The 17,166-nt window shown below is 24.9% G+C and overlaps 1 protein-coding gene across 1 annotated transcript in view; it reads left to right on the top strand.

Annotated features, from left to right (window-relative positions):
• LOC117167917 (cysteine desulfurase, mitochondrial) overlaps nucleotides 1-17,166 on the top strand; it is a 22,522-nt gene that overhangs the window by 762 nt on the left and 4,594 nt on the right. Inside the window, exons 2-7 of the mRNA XM_033353162.1 lie at nucleotides 2,699-2,778; nucleotides 5,241-5,357; nucleotides 5,435-5,572; nucleotides 8,556-8,761; nucleotides 13,584-13,705; nucleotides 13,802-13,959. Of these exons, the coding sequence (XP_033209053.1) occupies nucleotides 2,699-2,778; nucleotides 5,241-5,357; nucleotides 5,435-5,572; nucleotides 8,556-8,761; nucleotides 13,584-13,705; nucleotides 13,802-13,959 (821 nt within the window). The remainder of the gene's footprint in view (nucleotides 1-2,698; nucleotides 2,779-5,240; nucleotides 5,358-5,434; nucleotides 5,573-8,555; nucleotides 8,762-13,583; nucleotides 13,706-13,801; nucleotides 13,960-17,166) is intronic.

Here is a 17,166-nt window from a genome sequence, read left to right as displayed (position 1 = left end):
CGTATTGCAAAACAAACATGAAATTTCACATTGGTATTTATCGTATTTATAAAGAAAAAAACTTATTTATTCCGTCGTCATCAAAATTATTTTGTTTAGTATTTGTACAATAACGTTTCCAGGTTTGCTGCAGGTCAGGGAATTGCAGATAGTCGGGCAAAGTTCGGGAAAATTTTGGATGAAATGAAGTAATTTTATTTCATTAATTTGTTACAAATTAAAAAATTTTGTTAGTCATTTTTTGTTTGTAAAAAATCACATCTGCTTTGTTTGAGGATTTTTCGTTGAGATTTTAGCTGAAAAATCTTTCGGTTTTGTTTAAAATTTAATTGTTTTGTTGTTAATTTTTTTTAAATAATTCTTTTAACTGAAAAACCTTCTAGTTCAATTGTAATAAATTTAATATATAAAAATAGTAAGAAATAAATAATAAATGTAATATATTCCATAGAAAATGTATCTACTTGAATTGAAAATTCAACTTTCGGTAAAAAAAAATTACTTTGAAAATTCAAATAATCGCTTAAAGATTCATGTATTTTGTTCAAAAGTAATTTTTCTTTTTAAACAGTTAATCTTCGCGGTTGAAAATTTATATTTTTATTTGAAAATTTATTTATTTCATTAAAAATTAGTTTTTTTTTTCAATGAATTTTTAAAACCTTAAAGAAAGTTATATTTGCATTCAAAACGTAACTATTCTATTTTAAGTTGAAAATTTATCTGTTTCAGCCGAAATTGATTTTTTTTTAAAGAATACATCTTTTTCGTAGAAAAGTAATCTCAATAGTTGAAACTACATCTTTTTGGTTAAAAATTTAATTATTTTGTTGAAAAATTGTTTGGTTTGCTAACATTTTAATGATTTTATTTTTGGTTGAAAATTTATCTTTTTAATTTAAAATGTATACATTTTGTTCAAAACTGGTCTTTTTTGGTTGAAAATTCAGCAAACTTGGTTGAAATTTTAATTATGTTGTTAAAAATTCATTTTTTTTTTTGCCATGATGCATCATTTTAGTTGAAACCCCTTTCTTTTTGTTCAGAATCTAAATATTTTATTAAAAAATATGGGAGTTTTAATTCGTTTTTTAAACTGATAATCTAACTATTTCATTGATAATTTTTCTTCTTTAGTTGGAACTTCAACTATTTAGATGAAAATTCATGTATTTTGTTAAAAATTCATATTTTTTCTTCAATTGATTCCTGCTGCTGAAAAAGGTTTTTAAACTAAAAATTATTTTTTTTTTTAGCTGAAAATTTTAATTTTGCATATTTTGTCAAGATTTTATTTATTTTTGGATAAAAATTTAATTTTCTTGGTTCAAAATTCATCTATTTTAGGTGAAAATTGAAGCATTTTGTTAAAAATTGATTTCCTTTGTTCCAAATTTAACTAGTTTTTTAAAAATTCGTTTTTTTTGTAATTACAAATTAATTTCTCTGCTATTTAATTACTTTTTAATTGTTACTAGAATATTGAGCTTTTTCAGTTGAGAATTCATTTTGGATTGAAAATTTAATATTTTGGATGAGATTTTTTTATCTGTTGACTGAAAAATCTTTTTTGTTTAAATATTCAATTCTTGTTAGAAAATTCCTGGTTTTAATTTGAAAATGATACTTTTTTGATTGAGAATTCAACTGATTCGTTGAGAATCCGAATTTTTTCATTTAATTCAGCTGCCTGTGATTGAAAATGAAAATTGTGCGTGTGTAGAAACAACAACTATTACACTTTTGATTAAGAACATATTTTTTTCAACGAAGTTTCATCACTTTGATTGAAAATTTAACGATTTTGTTGATAATTCATTTTTTTGGGGTTCAAAATTAATTATTTAACTGAAAATTTAATTTTTCGTTCAGACAGAATTCAGTTTTACAGTAGATAAGTCCACTATTTGGTTGAAAATTCGTGTATATTACGTATTTCTTACGTCATTTACGGATGGCCCCCTATAAAATATTGATAATAGGTTTTTTCCTTATAAATACCAATTTGTGATTTTCCAGACTCTTGGCTTTAATTTTTAAAGTAATTTTTTCCTTGACTTTAATCGTTAACACAATTTTCTAAAAAGAAAACATTTGTTAATTACTATATTTAAAGATTATTTACTTATTTTTAAAATTAAAATCAGTATTAGTTGGAACGTTTTCCCTGAAAAAAATAAGCCATGATTGATAAATATTCAACCTTTTTTTTTTAATTTTTAAGAAGCGATGATAAGAAAAAATTAAATTATAATAACTATTGTTAAAATAATTATTTTTAGAAAGTTTCAAACTTTTTTCATGGAAAATAATATTTATTTTTTTTTATAATGCATATCTGGTAATAGCATTTCAATTCATAAACCCATAGAACACTTTTTTTTACAGAGTCCTCATTTTCGGCAGGACAAGCACTTTAGAAAGAAAACTGAACAAAATGTAGTGTTGTTTGAAACATTTTTCCAATTTCAACTATTGTTTTTCAATTAATTTTAAAATAATTTAATTTGTAAGGCTTCCTGTTAGGAAATTATTTTATTGTTATGGTTTCAGATTTGAATTGATTCATTTAGATGTTTCTCAGTTTGAAATAGCAGAATATAATATATTTTAATTTATATTTAGTTTGTTATGCAATGATACAAGTAATATTAAAAAAAAGGGATCATCGATATAAAAATCAATGTGACTTTTTCAGCTCCAATTACCGATGAATATAAAAAAGGTCCAATGGAAGGTCGTGCACTCTATTTAGATGCCCAAGCTACAACTCCAATGGTAATTAAATAACTAAATCAATGTGAGGCTTCACACTCTATCCCGTGTTCCTCTCTGTCCTTTTTTTTTAATTCCTGTTTTTCCCAAGTTTTCAAGAAAGTTCGCCTTTTTCGCGTTTTTTTTTTCGTTCTAATGAGAACTGAATTAATAGAACCCAAAAAGAAAATTCAATTATTTTTGGTTGAAACTTAATTCGACAGAGAATTCATCTTTCTAGATAAAAAACAAACTCAACTTCTTATGTGGTTGAAAATGAAACAATTTTTTATTGAATTTTCATCATTTTTGTTTGAATATTCGCTCATTTGGTTGAAAATTCGATTGTTTTGTTGTACATTCGACTGTTTGAACATAAAACTCGTTCCTGTGGTGTACAAATTAAACTTTTTGTTAGAAAAGTCATTTTTGTTGTTCAAAATTCATTTTTCTTTGCTTAAAATTAACTTTTTTTGTTGAACATACAACTGCCTTTTAATAAAATAAATTTCTATTAAATTCGACCATTTGGTTGAAAATACAACTGTTTTGTTGTTCATTCATTGTTTTGAATAGAAAACTCATTTTTTTGTTTGAAAATTCATTTTTCTTGGTTTAGAATTAACTTTTTGGCTGAAAATGTAACTGTCTTCTAACGAACCCAATTTTTTAATTTGATTATTTAACGATAGGGTTATTGAACAAATTATTTAAAAAATTGAACTAACTTTGTCATTCAAAATTCAACTGTCTTAAAAAAAATGAATCGTTTGGTTAGAAAATTCAACTATTTGTTTGAAAATGCAACTGGTGTTTGTTGAAGTTCCATAATTTTTATTTGAAAATGTGACTATTTGGTAAAAAATTAATCTCTGTAGGTTGAAAATTCAACTATTTTATTAAAATTTAACTTTCTGATTAAACATTGAACTTTTTGGTTCAAAATTCAAGTATTTGGTTGGAAATACGTCTCTTTTGTTTGAAATTTTATGTTTTCGGTTGTACGATTTGGTTGAAATTAGTTTTTTTTTTCTTTTGATAATTCAACTATTCGGTTGAAAATAATATTTTGGTTGAAAAATCATAATTTTCGGTTTAAAAGTAATCTTTTTTAAAAAATATTTAATTTTTTAGCTTGAAGACTCTTGAAAATTCATCTGTTGTAGAAATTTAATATTTTCAACTATACTACATACTTATTAAAAATCCATCTCTTTGATTGAAAATGAACTTTTTCGTTAAAAGTTCGTTTTTATTTGGCTGAATATTAATCTTTTTAACTGAAACTTTAACTATTTGCTTAAAAATTCATGTATTTTGTTGAAAAGTCGTCTTCTTTCATAGAAAATTAATCTTCTTCATTGAAAAATCATCTTTTTGATTGAAAAATCAACTATGCTTGGTTGAACTCCTTTATTAAAAATTTATTTGTTTGGTTGAAGATATATAATTTCAGTTGAAAATTCATCTATTTGGTTGAAAAATTAACTACTTTGTTAAAAATTCATTTTTTTCTTCTAAATTCATTTTTTTAACCAAATATTAAACTGTTCCACTTCTGTTGAAAATTGAAATCTCTTTATTTCAATTAAACATTTTGATTTTGTTAGTTTGTTGTTTGCAATTTTATCGTTTCAGTTCACAATTCATCTCTTTAGTTTAAAAATGATATAATTTGTTGAAAATTTATTTCATATTGAATTCAATATTACACCTACAATAATCACAGTGTTCAAGAATGAAATTTAAATCAAATTTTCGGGTTCTGTAAATTTTATTATTTTTATCGTTTCTTGAATATATTTTAAGAAGATTTATATCTAATTTAAAATAATCGTTAGAACACTTTTTTATAAATTAAAAACCAAAACTATTTTTCTCATAAATTTGTGAAATTAGGATTTTTTTAACGTTTATTGATCCGTATATTTACTGCTTTTGCTTAAATTTAATAATCTGATAATAATAAACATTTATGTACATATGTGAATATTTTAGGTTGTTCAATCAAAAATTTTGTGAAAATTTAATTTTCTTATCTATTCTAAGCCTTAAATCATAAAAAGTACACCAAATAATTTTCACAAATCAAATAACATTGTTTATTGTGTATACTTATTAAAAAAATGTTGGTTTGTTTGTATATTTTGTCAGAAAAGTAAATATACGGACTAATAAACGTTAAAAAATCATAATTTCCGAAAAAAAAACAAATTTTCTTTAATTTATAAAAAAGTGTTCTAACGGCTATTTTAAATTTGATATAAACCTTGTTGGAATATGTCCAAGAAACGATAGAAACAATAGAATTTACAGTACCCGAAAATTTGATTTAAATGTCATTCTTGAACACCGTGTAATACGTATTATTAAAAAGAATTTATTCCATTATTTTCGTGAGTCATTATATTTTCTCTGTTTTCAGAGCATTTTGGGCTATGACGTATGTAATTTTATATCTAAATATTTGTATTATATATTAATAGGATCCACGTGTACTCGATAAAATGATGCCGTATTTAGTAACGTATCATGGCAATCCACATTCAAGAACTCACATGTACGGCTGGGAAACAGAATCAGCTGTTGAAGAAGCCCGCAAAGTTAGTATTAATTAAGTTTATCCCGAGGGATATTTCTGGATGGAAAATAAATAGTTTTCTGATCTTTCTTTTATTAGCAAATCGCAGATTTGATTGGTGCCGATAAAAAGGAAATTATCTTCACATCAGGAGCTACTGAATGTAATAATATAGCAGTTAAAGGAGTTTCCAGATTTTACAAAGCCAAAAAGAAGCACATTATTACTACACAAACGGTAAGAAACTTCGTGACACGAATTATATATTCAGGGTTGAAAGTCTTTTACCTATTTCCTTGTATTTCTCCTTTTTTTTAATTTCCCTTTATCTCCTATTCTCGATACATGTTCCCCTTTTCTCTTTAAGTGAACAATATTTTTAACCTGTATACATTAAATATTTTTTTAATTAACTATGATAAACAAGGTTAAATAAGAATTACAAGATTTATAACCGATCTATATTACATTTTTCTGTTGAGCACAAAAATAAGTTGTAGAATTCAAACAATTTTCACAAACTAACCAAAACGAGCTGTTAAGAGTAGTTCATAAAATGTAAATGATTTTTTTTTGTAGATGTTAAATATTTTTTTCTTTAAATATACATTCCATGTAATATTTCATTATCGTAAAGATTTGCCAAAATTTAAACAATGCTCATTGTCTAACTCTTTCTTGATTGAAGAAACTTCGCAATTTTCAAACAATTTTAATAGAAATTAATTTTAGTGCGTGGACAATTTCAAGTTAATAGCATTGGAAATTAAACAATTTTGATTTTGTAATATTAGACCATTTATAGACACTTTAAATACAACAATTTCTGAATTATCAATTGTACATGTAAATTTGTCAAATATAAACAATTTTAAATTACAGATTATAAAATATGACTGTTTAAAATTTAGCAAAATGTGACTAGCAATATTTATGAAAATATTTAAGATCACCAGGTGTGTAAGAAATATTGGCGCAAATTAAAATAATAAAATTACGAAAGTAAGAGTTTTTTCAAACATCTAAGTAACTAGAATTAATTATTTCTTAAATTATTTTATTCGTTTCAAACATTTTCAGAACACTTGATATTAAAAAAATGTAATATTAGGGATTTTCTAACAGTTTATACTTTTAATATTTGTAAATAAAAATGTAAGCCTGTGCATTTTATTGAAATCGTTTATTTAAAGCAATTTCATTAATAATTTTGATTTAATATACATTTTTAGAATTTTAAATGATTTCTACATATTTTAATGGATTTTTACAATTTCCGAAAATTTCAAGGATTTTTAAGCGGCTTTAACGAATTTCCAGAGAACTTTTGGAAATAATTTAAATTTTATCTAGAACAATTTAATTAACAATTTTCATTTAATTTATATTGATGGAACTTCAAATGATTTCTACATATTTTAATAGATTTTTACGATTTCCAAAAATGCCAAGGAATTTTAACAGTTTTTAACGAATTTTCCAGATAACTTTAGGGAATAAATTAAATTTTATTTCAAGAAATTTGTATGGATTTCAAGGGATATGAAGGCCATAGAAAAATATTAAAAAATTACACATTTTTAAGTTATTTCAAAAGATTCGAAAGAATTTAAAGGAATTGGGTTTTAAAACATTTTAGAACTCGTAAAATTAAAAAAAAAAGTTTGTTATGGGTTTTTAATAATTTTTTATGTTTAATATTTAAAAACCTCTAGGGACGTTAACGCGCGCTTCGCGTGAATATATTTTCTTTCCGCAGATTTTTTTAGAGAAATGTAATGAATAATTGAAATTTAATTCATATCCGAGGAATTTCAAATGATTTCTACTTATTTTAATGGATTGTTATTATTACAATGAATCTTAACGTATTTCTATAAAAAATTAGGAAATAAATGAAAGTTTATTTCAAACAATTTGTACGGATTTCAACCATTTTGAAGTATATGAATGGCATAGACAAATTTGAAAGGATTTTGAACATTTTAAGTTATTTTAAAAGATTCCGAATAATTTCAAGAAATCCTATTGTAAAACATGTTAGAACTCCTTATATTTAAAAGAATTTTGTTATGGAGTTTTGTATACTTTATATTTTTAATATCTAAACATAAAAATTCAGGGACGTTAACGCGCCCATCACGCGCGTAAATTTTATTTCAGCCGTGTTTTTTCAAAGAAATTAAATGAATAAATTAAATTTATATTTAAAGAATTTCAAATGATTTCTACTTATTTTAATAGATTTTTACGATTTCCAGGGATTTTAACGAATTTCTATAGAATTTCAGGGAATAAATTCGATTTTATCTCAAGGGATGAAAATTCAACAGTTTCGAAGGATATAAAGGGCCTATCAAAATTTCAAATGATTTTAAAGATTTTTAAAGATTCCAAATAATTTTTAAATAATAATAAGATTTAAGAATTTATTCTGGATTTTTAAATATTTCATGTTTTTAATATTAAGAATAAATTGCAGATACATGAACGCACCCATCACGCGCGTACATTTTATTTCAGCGGGGTTTTTAAAAATAAAAATAAAATAAATAATTTAAATGTAATTTATATTCAAGGAATTTAAAATGATTTATTTCTGTTGTAATGGATTTTTAAGATTTCAAGGGATTTCAACGTATATGAAGGGCACAGAAAAATGTCCGAGGACTTGAAATATTTTAAGTTATTTTAAAGGGTTCCAGCGAATTTCAAGAAATTTTCTTTCAAAACATTTGAGAACTCTAAGTCGTTAAAAAATGTATTTAATAGTATTGTTTCCGATTTAGATTTATATTCATAATTGTAGTAAGAATAACAAATATCTTGTACAGAAAAACTTCATTATACTTATAGTTATCATGATTAGACCGACAAATTATGGTTTCTCGAGCTTTTTTGTGTCATTGTGAATAAGTTTCCAATGATCTTAGGACATATATCCTATTCAAAAAGAAAATCTTTAATGATTGAAAACATTAAAAAATTGTTTTACATTATTTAAAAACTATACAATTTCGTATAAAAAAATGGTTTGTTTTCTAAAAGTATATATGATAAATTTTTCGCCTATTCCCCTTTTTCGTAAAAAAATTCCCCTATTTTCCCTTTTTTGAGTTTTTTTTTTGCGCTGTGATTCCTATAACCTTGATTCCGTTTCAGAACTTGTTATATTTTAGAGAAGACCATTAGAATAACCAATTATTTTTGATTCTTCTAGGAGCACAAATGTGTTTTAGATTCATGTAGAGCTTTGCAAGGAGAAGGCTTTGAAGTGACATATCTACCTGTAAATCCGAACGGTCTCATTGATCTTGAAGAGCTGGAAAGGGCCATTACTCCAAACACTTCTCTAATTTCAATAATGACTGTTAATAATGAAATCGGCGTTCAGCAACCAGTAGAAGAAATCGGCGCCCTCTGCAGGCAAGTAAAAACTTATCTAGTATTATTTTTGATTTCTAAAAGTGTTTGTTTTTTAAAAGAATTTTCCCTAAATGTCCCTAATTTGTGTAAAATTCTTCTAAAACTTATCTATTTTAGATGATAATTATTTTAAAAAGTCTTCAGGGGTTGATCACTCTTCATAATCTATTGTTACATATTTTATATAGCTTCGAACATAAATCATTATTTATTATTCTTAAATCTTTTGAAATTTTCGAAAGCTTTGGAAATTTCTAGACTTATTTCCAGGGCCCCGAGCTGGTCTATATTTCACCGCGACAAAATTTTGTGTGAATAGTTCAAAGCCCTGTTGCAGAGGCGCTACATTTGTCATACACAAAAAATTGTCACATAGGTAGAGTTCTGAGCCGGTTATATTACTTTAAGAATGGTAACGAGAAGTAGAATATTACCGAGAATATAACTGAAAAATAAATTCTCTTAGAATTTATGAGAATCTCAGGATTTATTTTAATTCATAGAAAATTGCATTTTTTTGTTAACTTTTCGGTTGAAAATTCACCTCTTTTTTTTAAGTTTTTCTATTTTATTTTAAAGTTTACCTACTTTAGCAGAAATTAAATCTTTTTTTGATAAAAATGCAATTGTTTGGTTGGACATGAAGCTATTATACAACTTTCTTGAAAACTTAACTCTTTTGTAGAAAATTTACTTTTTGTTAAAAATCTATATTTTTGTGTTGAAAAATGAACTAAAATATTTTCTGGATGAAAGTTCCACTTGTAAAAAAAAATGTGTTTTTTATTACAAATTCATCTGTTTTAGTACAAAGTTGATCAATTTTCAATTGAATTTTTGATGTTACTGAGTTAACTGGAATCTTTTTTTGATGAAAACTCAACTTTTATTAAAATAAAAAATTCTGCTTTAAGATCAATTTCATATTTTTTAAATAAAAATGCAACTATTTGCTAGAAAATTCAACAATTTTGTTAAATAGTCCTCCTTTTTGGTTAAAAATCTGTCAATTTCCTTTTTGTTAAAAATTATTCTTCTTTGCTTGATAATTCAACTAATTTGTTTAAAACATTTGGTTGAATCGCTTTGCTGAGAAATAACTTTTTTTTGTTAAGGTTTATATTTTAAGTTAAAAAGTTATCTCATTGGTTAACAGTTTAATTATCTTGTTATAAGTTAATATAAGGCTGGTTGAAAATTTAACTATTTAGTGGAAAATACTTCTTTTTTTTGCTTAGAATTCATTTTTTAACAGAAAATGGAACTTTTCCATTTTTCAAAATTGATAGTTTTTAGATAAAAATTCGCATTTTTTGTACATAAATTATTTTTTAGTTTGAAATTTCCTATTTTTTGCGTAAAAATGTATCAGTTTCGTGGAAAATTAATTTTTTGTTGTATAAATTTTATTCTTTTTTTATTGAAATATAAACTGTGACACTTTTTCGTTGGTAGTTTGTCTTTTTAGGTTGAATGTCCAACTATTATGTTAAAAAATTCAGTATTTTGTTAAACAGTTCTCTTTTAAAGTAGAAAAAACTTTTTTTTTCTTTTTTTTTTTTTAATAAAATAATACATTTGAAAATTTTTAATTTGTATATGAAACACTGTAATTCCTGAATATGTCTGAGCTAGATGTCTGAACTAGAAAATAATTTATACACATAGGTTATAAATCACTCGAAATAATTACTAAATATATATTTTAATGGTGTGGAAGCAGTAAAAGCATTATTTTAAGCACATAACATAAATTTTATAGAAACTAAATGTTCAATTTAACCAAATATTCTCGAAAAATTGAGAAATATTTGTTGTTAGAATAGCACTGACCTTATCATAACCCTTTATCCCTTAGCATACATTTCAAAATAAGGGCTGCCGATTTCTCCAGTCAATTTATTAATTTTAATTTCATCATGATTATAAATAAAGGAGTTAATAAAAATATATTTGTAGGCGGTGTGGACATAACAACTTAGGGCGTAAATTTTATAAAACTCGCAATATGAGTTCTCTAAAAATTAAATACTATGTTTTAAGAAAATTTTATGGACATTAAAAAAGTTGGAAAATAATGTTCTTTTATTCATTGTAAACAAGGGACATTGATGAATTTAGTGGAGAAATCGTCAGCCTTTTACGGTAACGCCAGTAATATTTTCGATAGTTTTTTCTTAAATTTGGACACAAGATTTAAAAAAATAAAAATATATATTCAACAGATTTGATAATTAAAATTTTTTTAAATGCACCTTCTGTTCTGCGTAATATGAAAAAACATTTATTAATTATTTTTGTGGTCTGCTTATTTCTTATAAATCGAAACGATAAAATACCGTATTTGTAACAAGCTTACTAAATATTTGGGAAAAACATTATAATTTTAAGAATCTCAAGTTCTTGTTTAATAACAATAGAAGTATTCTAAATAACTTTATAATTGTGTGAGATATATTTAAAATATTTAAAACACCCTTAAAATATTTTGAAATCTTTGAAAGCTTTGAATCTGGTGTACACTCAAATGTCGAGTCAGAAAAAGATCAATTAGAGTTGAAAATTTATTTATTGCATCTGCTAAACACGTGATAATTTTCATCAAGGATATTAAAGAACCAAAGTATTGTCAATGCCTCTTGTTTGAAAATATTAAGGAAAAGTTTATAACATCAGTAATTATAAAATATGCAATATAATAGTATGACAATTGCTGTTTGGTTGTCGAAAGTTGCATAGGGATTATAAGCTTTTTTTAACCTAATTCTCTTTCCCCCTTAATTTTGAGAAATCCTCTCAAACTCCTGAAATAGAGAGTCTTTACTCAATTTTATGCCCTTCCTCTTTATTTTAAAAACTTTCGATTCGTTTTTTAATCATCATAAACAGTAACTCAGGACAAAGAAAGTCAGACGCTTTTAAATGAGTTTTTTCTCGAAAATATGGAAATAAATTCTTTTAAAATATTAAATTCAAATTCTTAATATTTCGAGTCAAAATATTGTATTTTCAACTAAACATTTTGCACTTTTAACTAAAAAATATAAAACTTCTACCAAAAGAGATCGATTTACAAAACAAAAAATATTTTTCAGATAAGAAACAAAAGAAATTTCAAGTGATTTTTTGAATCTTCAAGCCAAATAGACGAATTTTATGTATAACAGTTGAATTTCAACCAGAAGTCTTGAATTTTCAAACAGGTAGGAGAATTTTCTACGAAAACAGTTGAAGTATAAACCAAAAAGGATAATTTTTACATAAAATTGTTGAATTTTTAACAAAATAATTAAATTTTCAACCAACAAATAAAATTGTTAACCATAAAAGATAAAAGATTATACTTTTGTTACTTTTGTGAATATAAACTTTTTATTTGTGTTTTTTAACAATATATTTTTTTAGCTGCCGTTAAAAGATGTTTTGAACATTTAACAGCATTCAATTATTTAAAATACAATAGAAAAAAATGTAAACGTCTAATGAAACAAATGCAGGAAAAGTAGGTTTTCCAAGTAGTTATTTTTGAGTTTTTTCTATTTATTGAAAAGAATATATTCAGAAAGTATTAAGAAGTATATAATGAATCAAAATCCATTTACTCATAAAAACACATTTTAAAAAATGCAAACATGAGCAAGTTTCAATTCTTGATTTATCTAATTCTCGGTCTTTAAACTTCTTGCATTTTTTGCTGATGCATTCTATCAGCAGAAAGAGCTGAAGTATTCGATCGATTTTTTAAAGTTAGCTTAAATTTCAAAAGACTTGAAAGGTTTCCAGTAGGAATTTCATGAAATCTCAAGGAATTTTAAAAGTTTTCAAGGGACTGCAAAAGTGTTAGGGTAGAATTTCAAATTATTCTAATCTAATTTATTTTAATCTATTTTAATTTTAAGTCAGGGGATTTTGACGGGATTTAAAGTGATTTCTTACGTCTTCAAAAGACTTGCAAAAGAATTCACGAGTTTTCAGTTTTATTTTTGAGAATTTCGTAAGATTTAAAAGGATTTAACGGAATTTCATAGGGTTCCATTATTCGACATTTTAAGGGATTTCAAGAGATTCTGAAAAAATCTGATAGATTTTAAAGATTTCAGGTCTCTTTAAAGATTTTCACAGTTTTTAAACGGATTGAAGGGAATTTAAGGGATTTTGAGATATTTTAAAGTGAGACAGATGATTTCAAAGGATTTTATGTGGTGCCGAATTATTTTCGCGAATTTTGAGGAATATCAGGGGATTTATAAGGACTTAAAGAGGTTTCGATGTTTTTTACTGGATTTTTAAAGTTTTTAAAAAATATTATAAAGGATTTAAAGGTATTTCTAAGAATTGTATTGTATTTTTAAAAGATTTAAATGATTTAAAAATTTTAAAAGGTTTTCAAATATTTCAAGAAATCTCATAAGATTTCAAAATACTTCTTGGAATTTCAAGGATTTCAACCAATTTTCAGAGATTTTACTGGATCATAAAGGATATTAAGGGATTTTTATAGGATTTTGAAGATTTCTAGCGATTTTCACAGTTTTCAAAGAATTTTAAGGGTTCCATTTATTTCCCCAGACTCTCAAAAATGCCTTGCGTAATTCATGGACGCTCTCTAAAACGTTTGTGATAATATATGAAATCCCATTATAGTAATCTCCTTTTTAAAAATTTTATTTTTATTTTTGTAAAATGGACTTTTCTTTAAAATATGTGTATTTATTGTAATTTATGCACTTTTTGAAGTCCCCTATTTCCCCAAAAATATTATTTATGATGATTGTGAATCCTTTTCTAATATAAAATCTCGAAAAATATTCGTATATTACAGGAAGAAGAAAGTTTTCTTTCACACAGACGCTGCACAGGCTGTCGGGAAAATTCCTATAGATGTTAATCGCATGAACATTGACCTAATGTCCATCAGTGGTCACAAGCTGTATGGTCCGAAAGGTATTTTCTTTTTTAAATTGTACCACATTCAAAAAGCAGAAGCTTGAAAAACTTGAAGGAGTCCTAATCGAGAACATCTCGATTTTTAAAAAATAGGAGTAGGAGCTTTATACGTGAGGAGAAGGCCCAGAGTACGTGTGGAACCTCTTCAGAGTGGAGGTGGTCAGGAAAGAGGAATGAGAAGTGGGACTATCCCTGCTCCATTGGCGGTTGGCTTGGGAGCTGCTTGTGAACTTGCGAATTGTGAAATGGAGGTAAGATATCATCCATAAACTACGTTACAAATTTTTGGCAATCTTTTACACGCCCGCCTCTCAAAGTAACATAGCTTTAGGTAAAACCCGATTTTACGTTTATACTGCATTTTTTGTTTTCATAGCGAATCAAGTTGCCAATATGCCTATATTGTCCACGTGATCGTGTAGTAAATTCTGTAATAAATCAAATATTAAAATAAAAAAGTCATTTTCAGATTAGGTATTAAAAAGGGGCCTAATTGAATTTTATGTGATGGTTAATTCGAGTATTATTGAATTTCAAACTAAGAAAACGAATTTTCTACCAAATGTTTGATTTTTAAAAATAAACTATTGAACTTTCAAGCTAAAATAACGAATTAAGTATACAAAACAGTTGAATTATCAAATAAAAAATATGAAACTTTGATTTAAAAAAGTTAATTTTATACGAAAAAAAAAACAAATTTTCAACACTAAATTTTCAACTAAAATTTTGAATCGTTAACCAAAAAAGGTATTTTTAGGAAAGTAGCAAAACTTTAAAAACTAGTTGTCAAATTTTTAACCAAAAAAATGCATTTTTAAACAAAAAGATTAATTTTATACCGAGAAAAACGAATTTTTAACCAAGTTCGAGAGTTATTCTCAACCATAAAGTTAAATTTTCCACAAAAAAAGTTATATTTTCAAACATAAAGATTAATTTACTATCAAAAAATAAAACTTTTAAATAAAATTCAAGAATTCTCAACCAAAAAGTTCAATTTTTAAGAAAGAAATGTTTTAAAATTTTTCACCTTAAAACCTAGTTGTTAAATTCTGAGCCAAATATATCAACTTTTAAACAAAAAGATTGTCTGCCGAAAAAACGAATTTTAATCAAATTCTAATCCAAAAAGTTGAATTTTCAACTGAAAAGTAATTTAAAAAAAAAAATAAATTTACTGCCAAAAAAGACGAATTTTTAGTAAAATTTAAGATTTCTCAACCAAAAAGTTGAAGTTTCAACTACAAGTTATGTTTGAAAAGTCTACTATTGTATTTTAGGTTTGGAAATAATCTATTTAGGTTAAAAGATTCTATTATTTGGTTCGAAATTAAATTATTTTCTTTTAGGTGCAACTATTTCTTCAAAAGTCATATTTTTAGTCAAAATATCAAAAACTTGGTTAAAAGTTGAACTACTTTGTTAAAAATTGGTTTCTTTTTTTAAAGATTCATCTCTTTGTTTGAAAATTTAATAAAAATATTTAAACAAAATTTTTAATAATAAAAATTTAATAAAATAATGTAATTCATCTTGTTTAGTAAAAAATTAAAATTCTTTGTTGAAAATCCATCTTCTTTGATTAAAAATGCCATTAAAAAAAAAAGAATCTGTTTTGGTTGAGGATTCATCTGTTCTGTTGTAAACTTGTCTTCGTTGCTTGAATTTAACTGTTTTCTATTTTGATTTATAATATTTTTTGGTTAAAATATTAACTATTATATGTATCGTTAAGAATTCATATTCTTTTGGTTACAGTCAATTGCTTCGCTTAAAGTAAAACTGCTGTTTAAAAAATGAATTTTTTAATTGAAAATTTAACTATTTTTGTGAAAATTCTTCTTTTTTGGTAGAAAATGAATCTTCTTTGTTGAAAATGTATTTTTTGAGCTAGAAATGCAACTTTTTGTTTCAAAATTAATCTGCTTTGGTTGAGGATTTATCTATTCTGTTGAAAATTCGTATTTTTTGTTTGAATTTATCTGTTATCTATTTTAATTAAAAAAATGTTTGTGGTAAAATATTAATTATCATATGTTTCATTCAGAATTCATCATTTGCTGCGTTCAAATTAGAACTGCTTTTTAAGAAATTATTTTGTTGTTGAATATTTATCATGTTACTTGAAAATCCATAATTTCGGGTTGGAAATTCAATTGAATTCTAGAAAATTCGTCTTTTTGGATTAAAAATTGAACTATTTGGTTGGAAATTAATTTTTTTTAATTCATATTTTTTATTGAAAATTAATGTCTTTTGGTGACAATTTATCTTTTTTGATATGCCATTAATCTTCTTGGTAGAAAATACATGTTTTTGGTTCATTTGTTTTCTTTTTTTTAATTAACTTTTTCATCTGAAAACATAACTTTTTCCATTTTTTGTTGAAAATTGATCGGTTTCAGTTTAAAATTCAGCTAATCGGCTGAAAATTAACTTTTTGATTTATACTTTATATTTTGATGATGAAAATTAATCTTGTTTTGTAGAAAATCTGTCAGTTTGGATTGAAAATTCTGTAATTTTCGTAGAAGGTCCAACCGTTCGTTTGGAAATTAACTTGATGCTAAAAAAACCATACTTTCGTATGAAAAATTCAACTGTTTTTCAGATATATTTGAGAGATGTTAAAAATGCAACTTTTTGGTTAAAAACTCATCTGTTGGTTGAACAAAGCTGGTTGAAAAATCGTTTTTTTTTTGTTGAAAATTAATTTGATAAAGTAAAAAATTGACGATTCAATTTTAGGTTCAAAAAATATCTTGTTAAGTTGAAATTTTAACTATTTGGTTTAAAATTCATTTAATTGGTTGAGGATTGAACAATTTAGTTGAAAATTCGTTTTAATAAAAATGTCATTTTTCTTGGTTAGCCCTTTAAGGACGATCGATTTTTGCAAAAAAAATTTTTTAATTTTTCTTATTTTCTTGGTTTCTATCAAGTATGCGATAACTTTCAACTACCTTACGAGATGCGGAATAGTCCACTTTGATCCAGTGCATGCATTTATTTTGCGGAATTCCAAGCTCGTTACCTTAAAATTTAAAAAATCGAAAATAGTGAACGTAACATATATGCTACACCAGGCACTAAAGGGTTAAAAATCAACTTTTTTTTTTGAAAATTAAACTGTCTTTAAAAAAATTCGTCTTTTTGGTTTGAGAATGGAACTGATTAAAATTTCATCTATTTACTGAAAAAATTCGTCTATTTTGCATGAAAATTTAAGTATTTGATTGTTGATGCAACTGTCTGATTAGCAATGATTTTGTTGTTAAAAATTCAACTACGTTATTAAAAATGCAATATATTTCGACTTGAGATCTTGGGATTATTTAAAAATTATTTATTTATTTAATTTATTATTATAAAAGTGAAAAATCACCTAATTTCCCTTGTTATGAGAGAATTTTGGTTAACATTAATTTTCGGGATGGGGAGGGGGGGGGGGGGGG

This window comes from Belonocnema kinseyi, chromosome 2, assembly GCF_010883055.1.
Source record: "Belonocnema kinseyi isolate 2016_QV_RU_SX_M_011 chromosome 2, B_treatae_v1, whole genome shotgun sequence".
Lineage (NCBI taxonomy): Eukaryota > Metazoa > Arthropoda > Insecta > Hymenoptera > Cynipidae > Belonocnema > Belonocnema kinseyi.
Note: the sequence above shows the minus strand (reverse complement) of the source record. Positions and strands in the feature narration are given on the sequence as shown.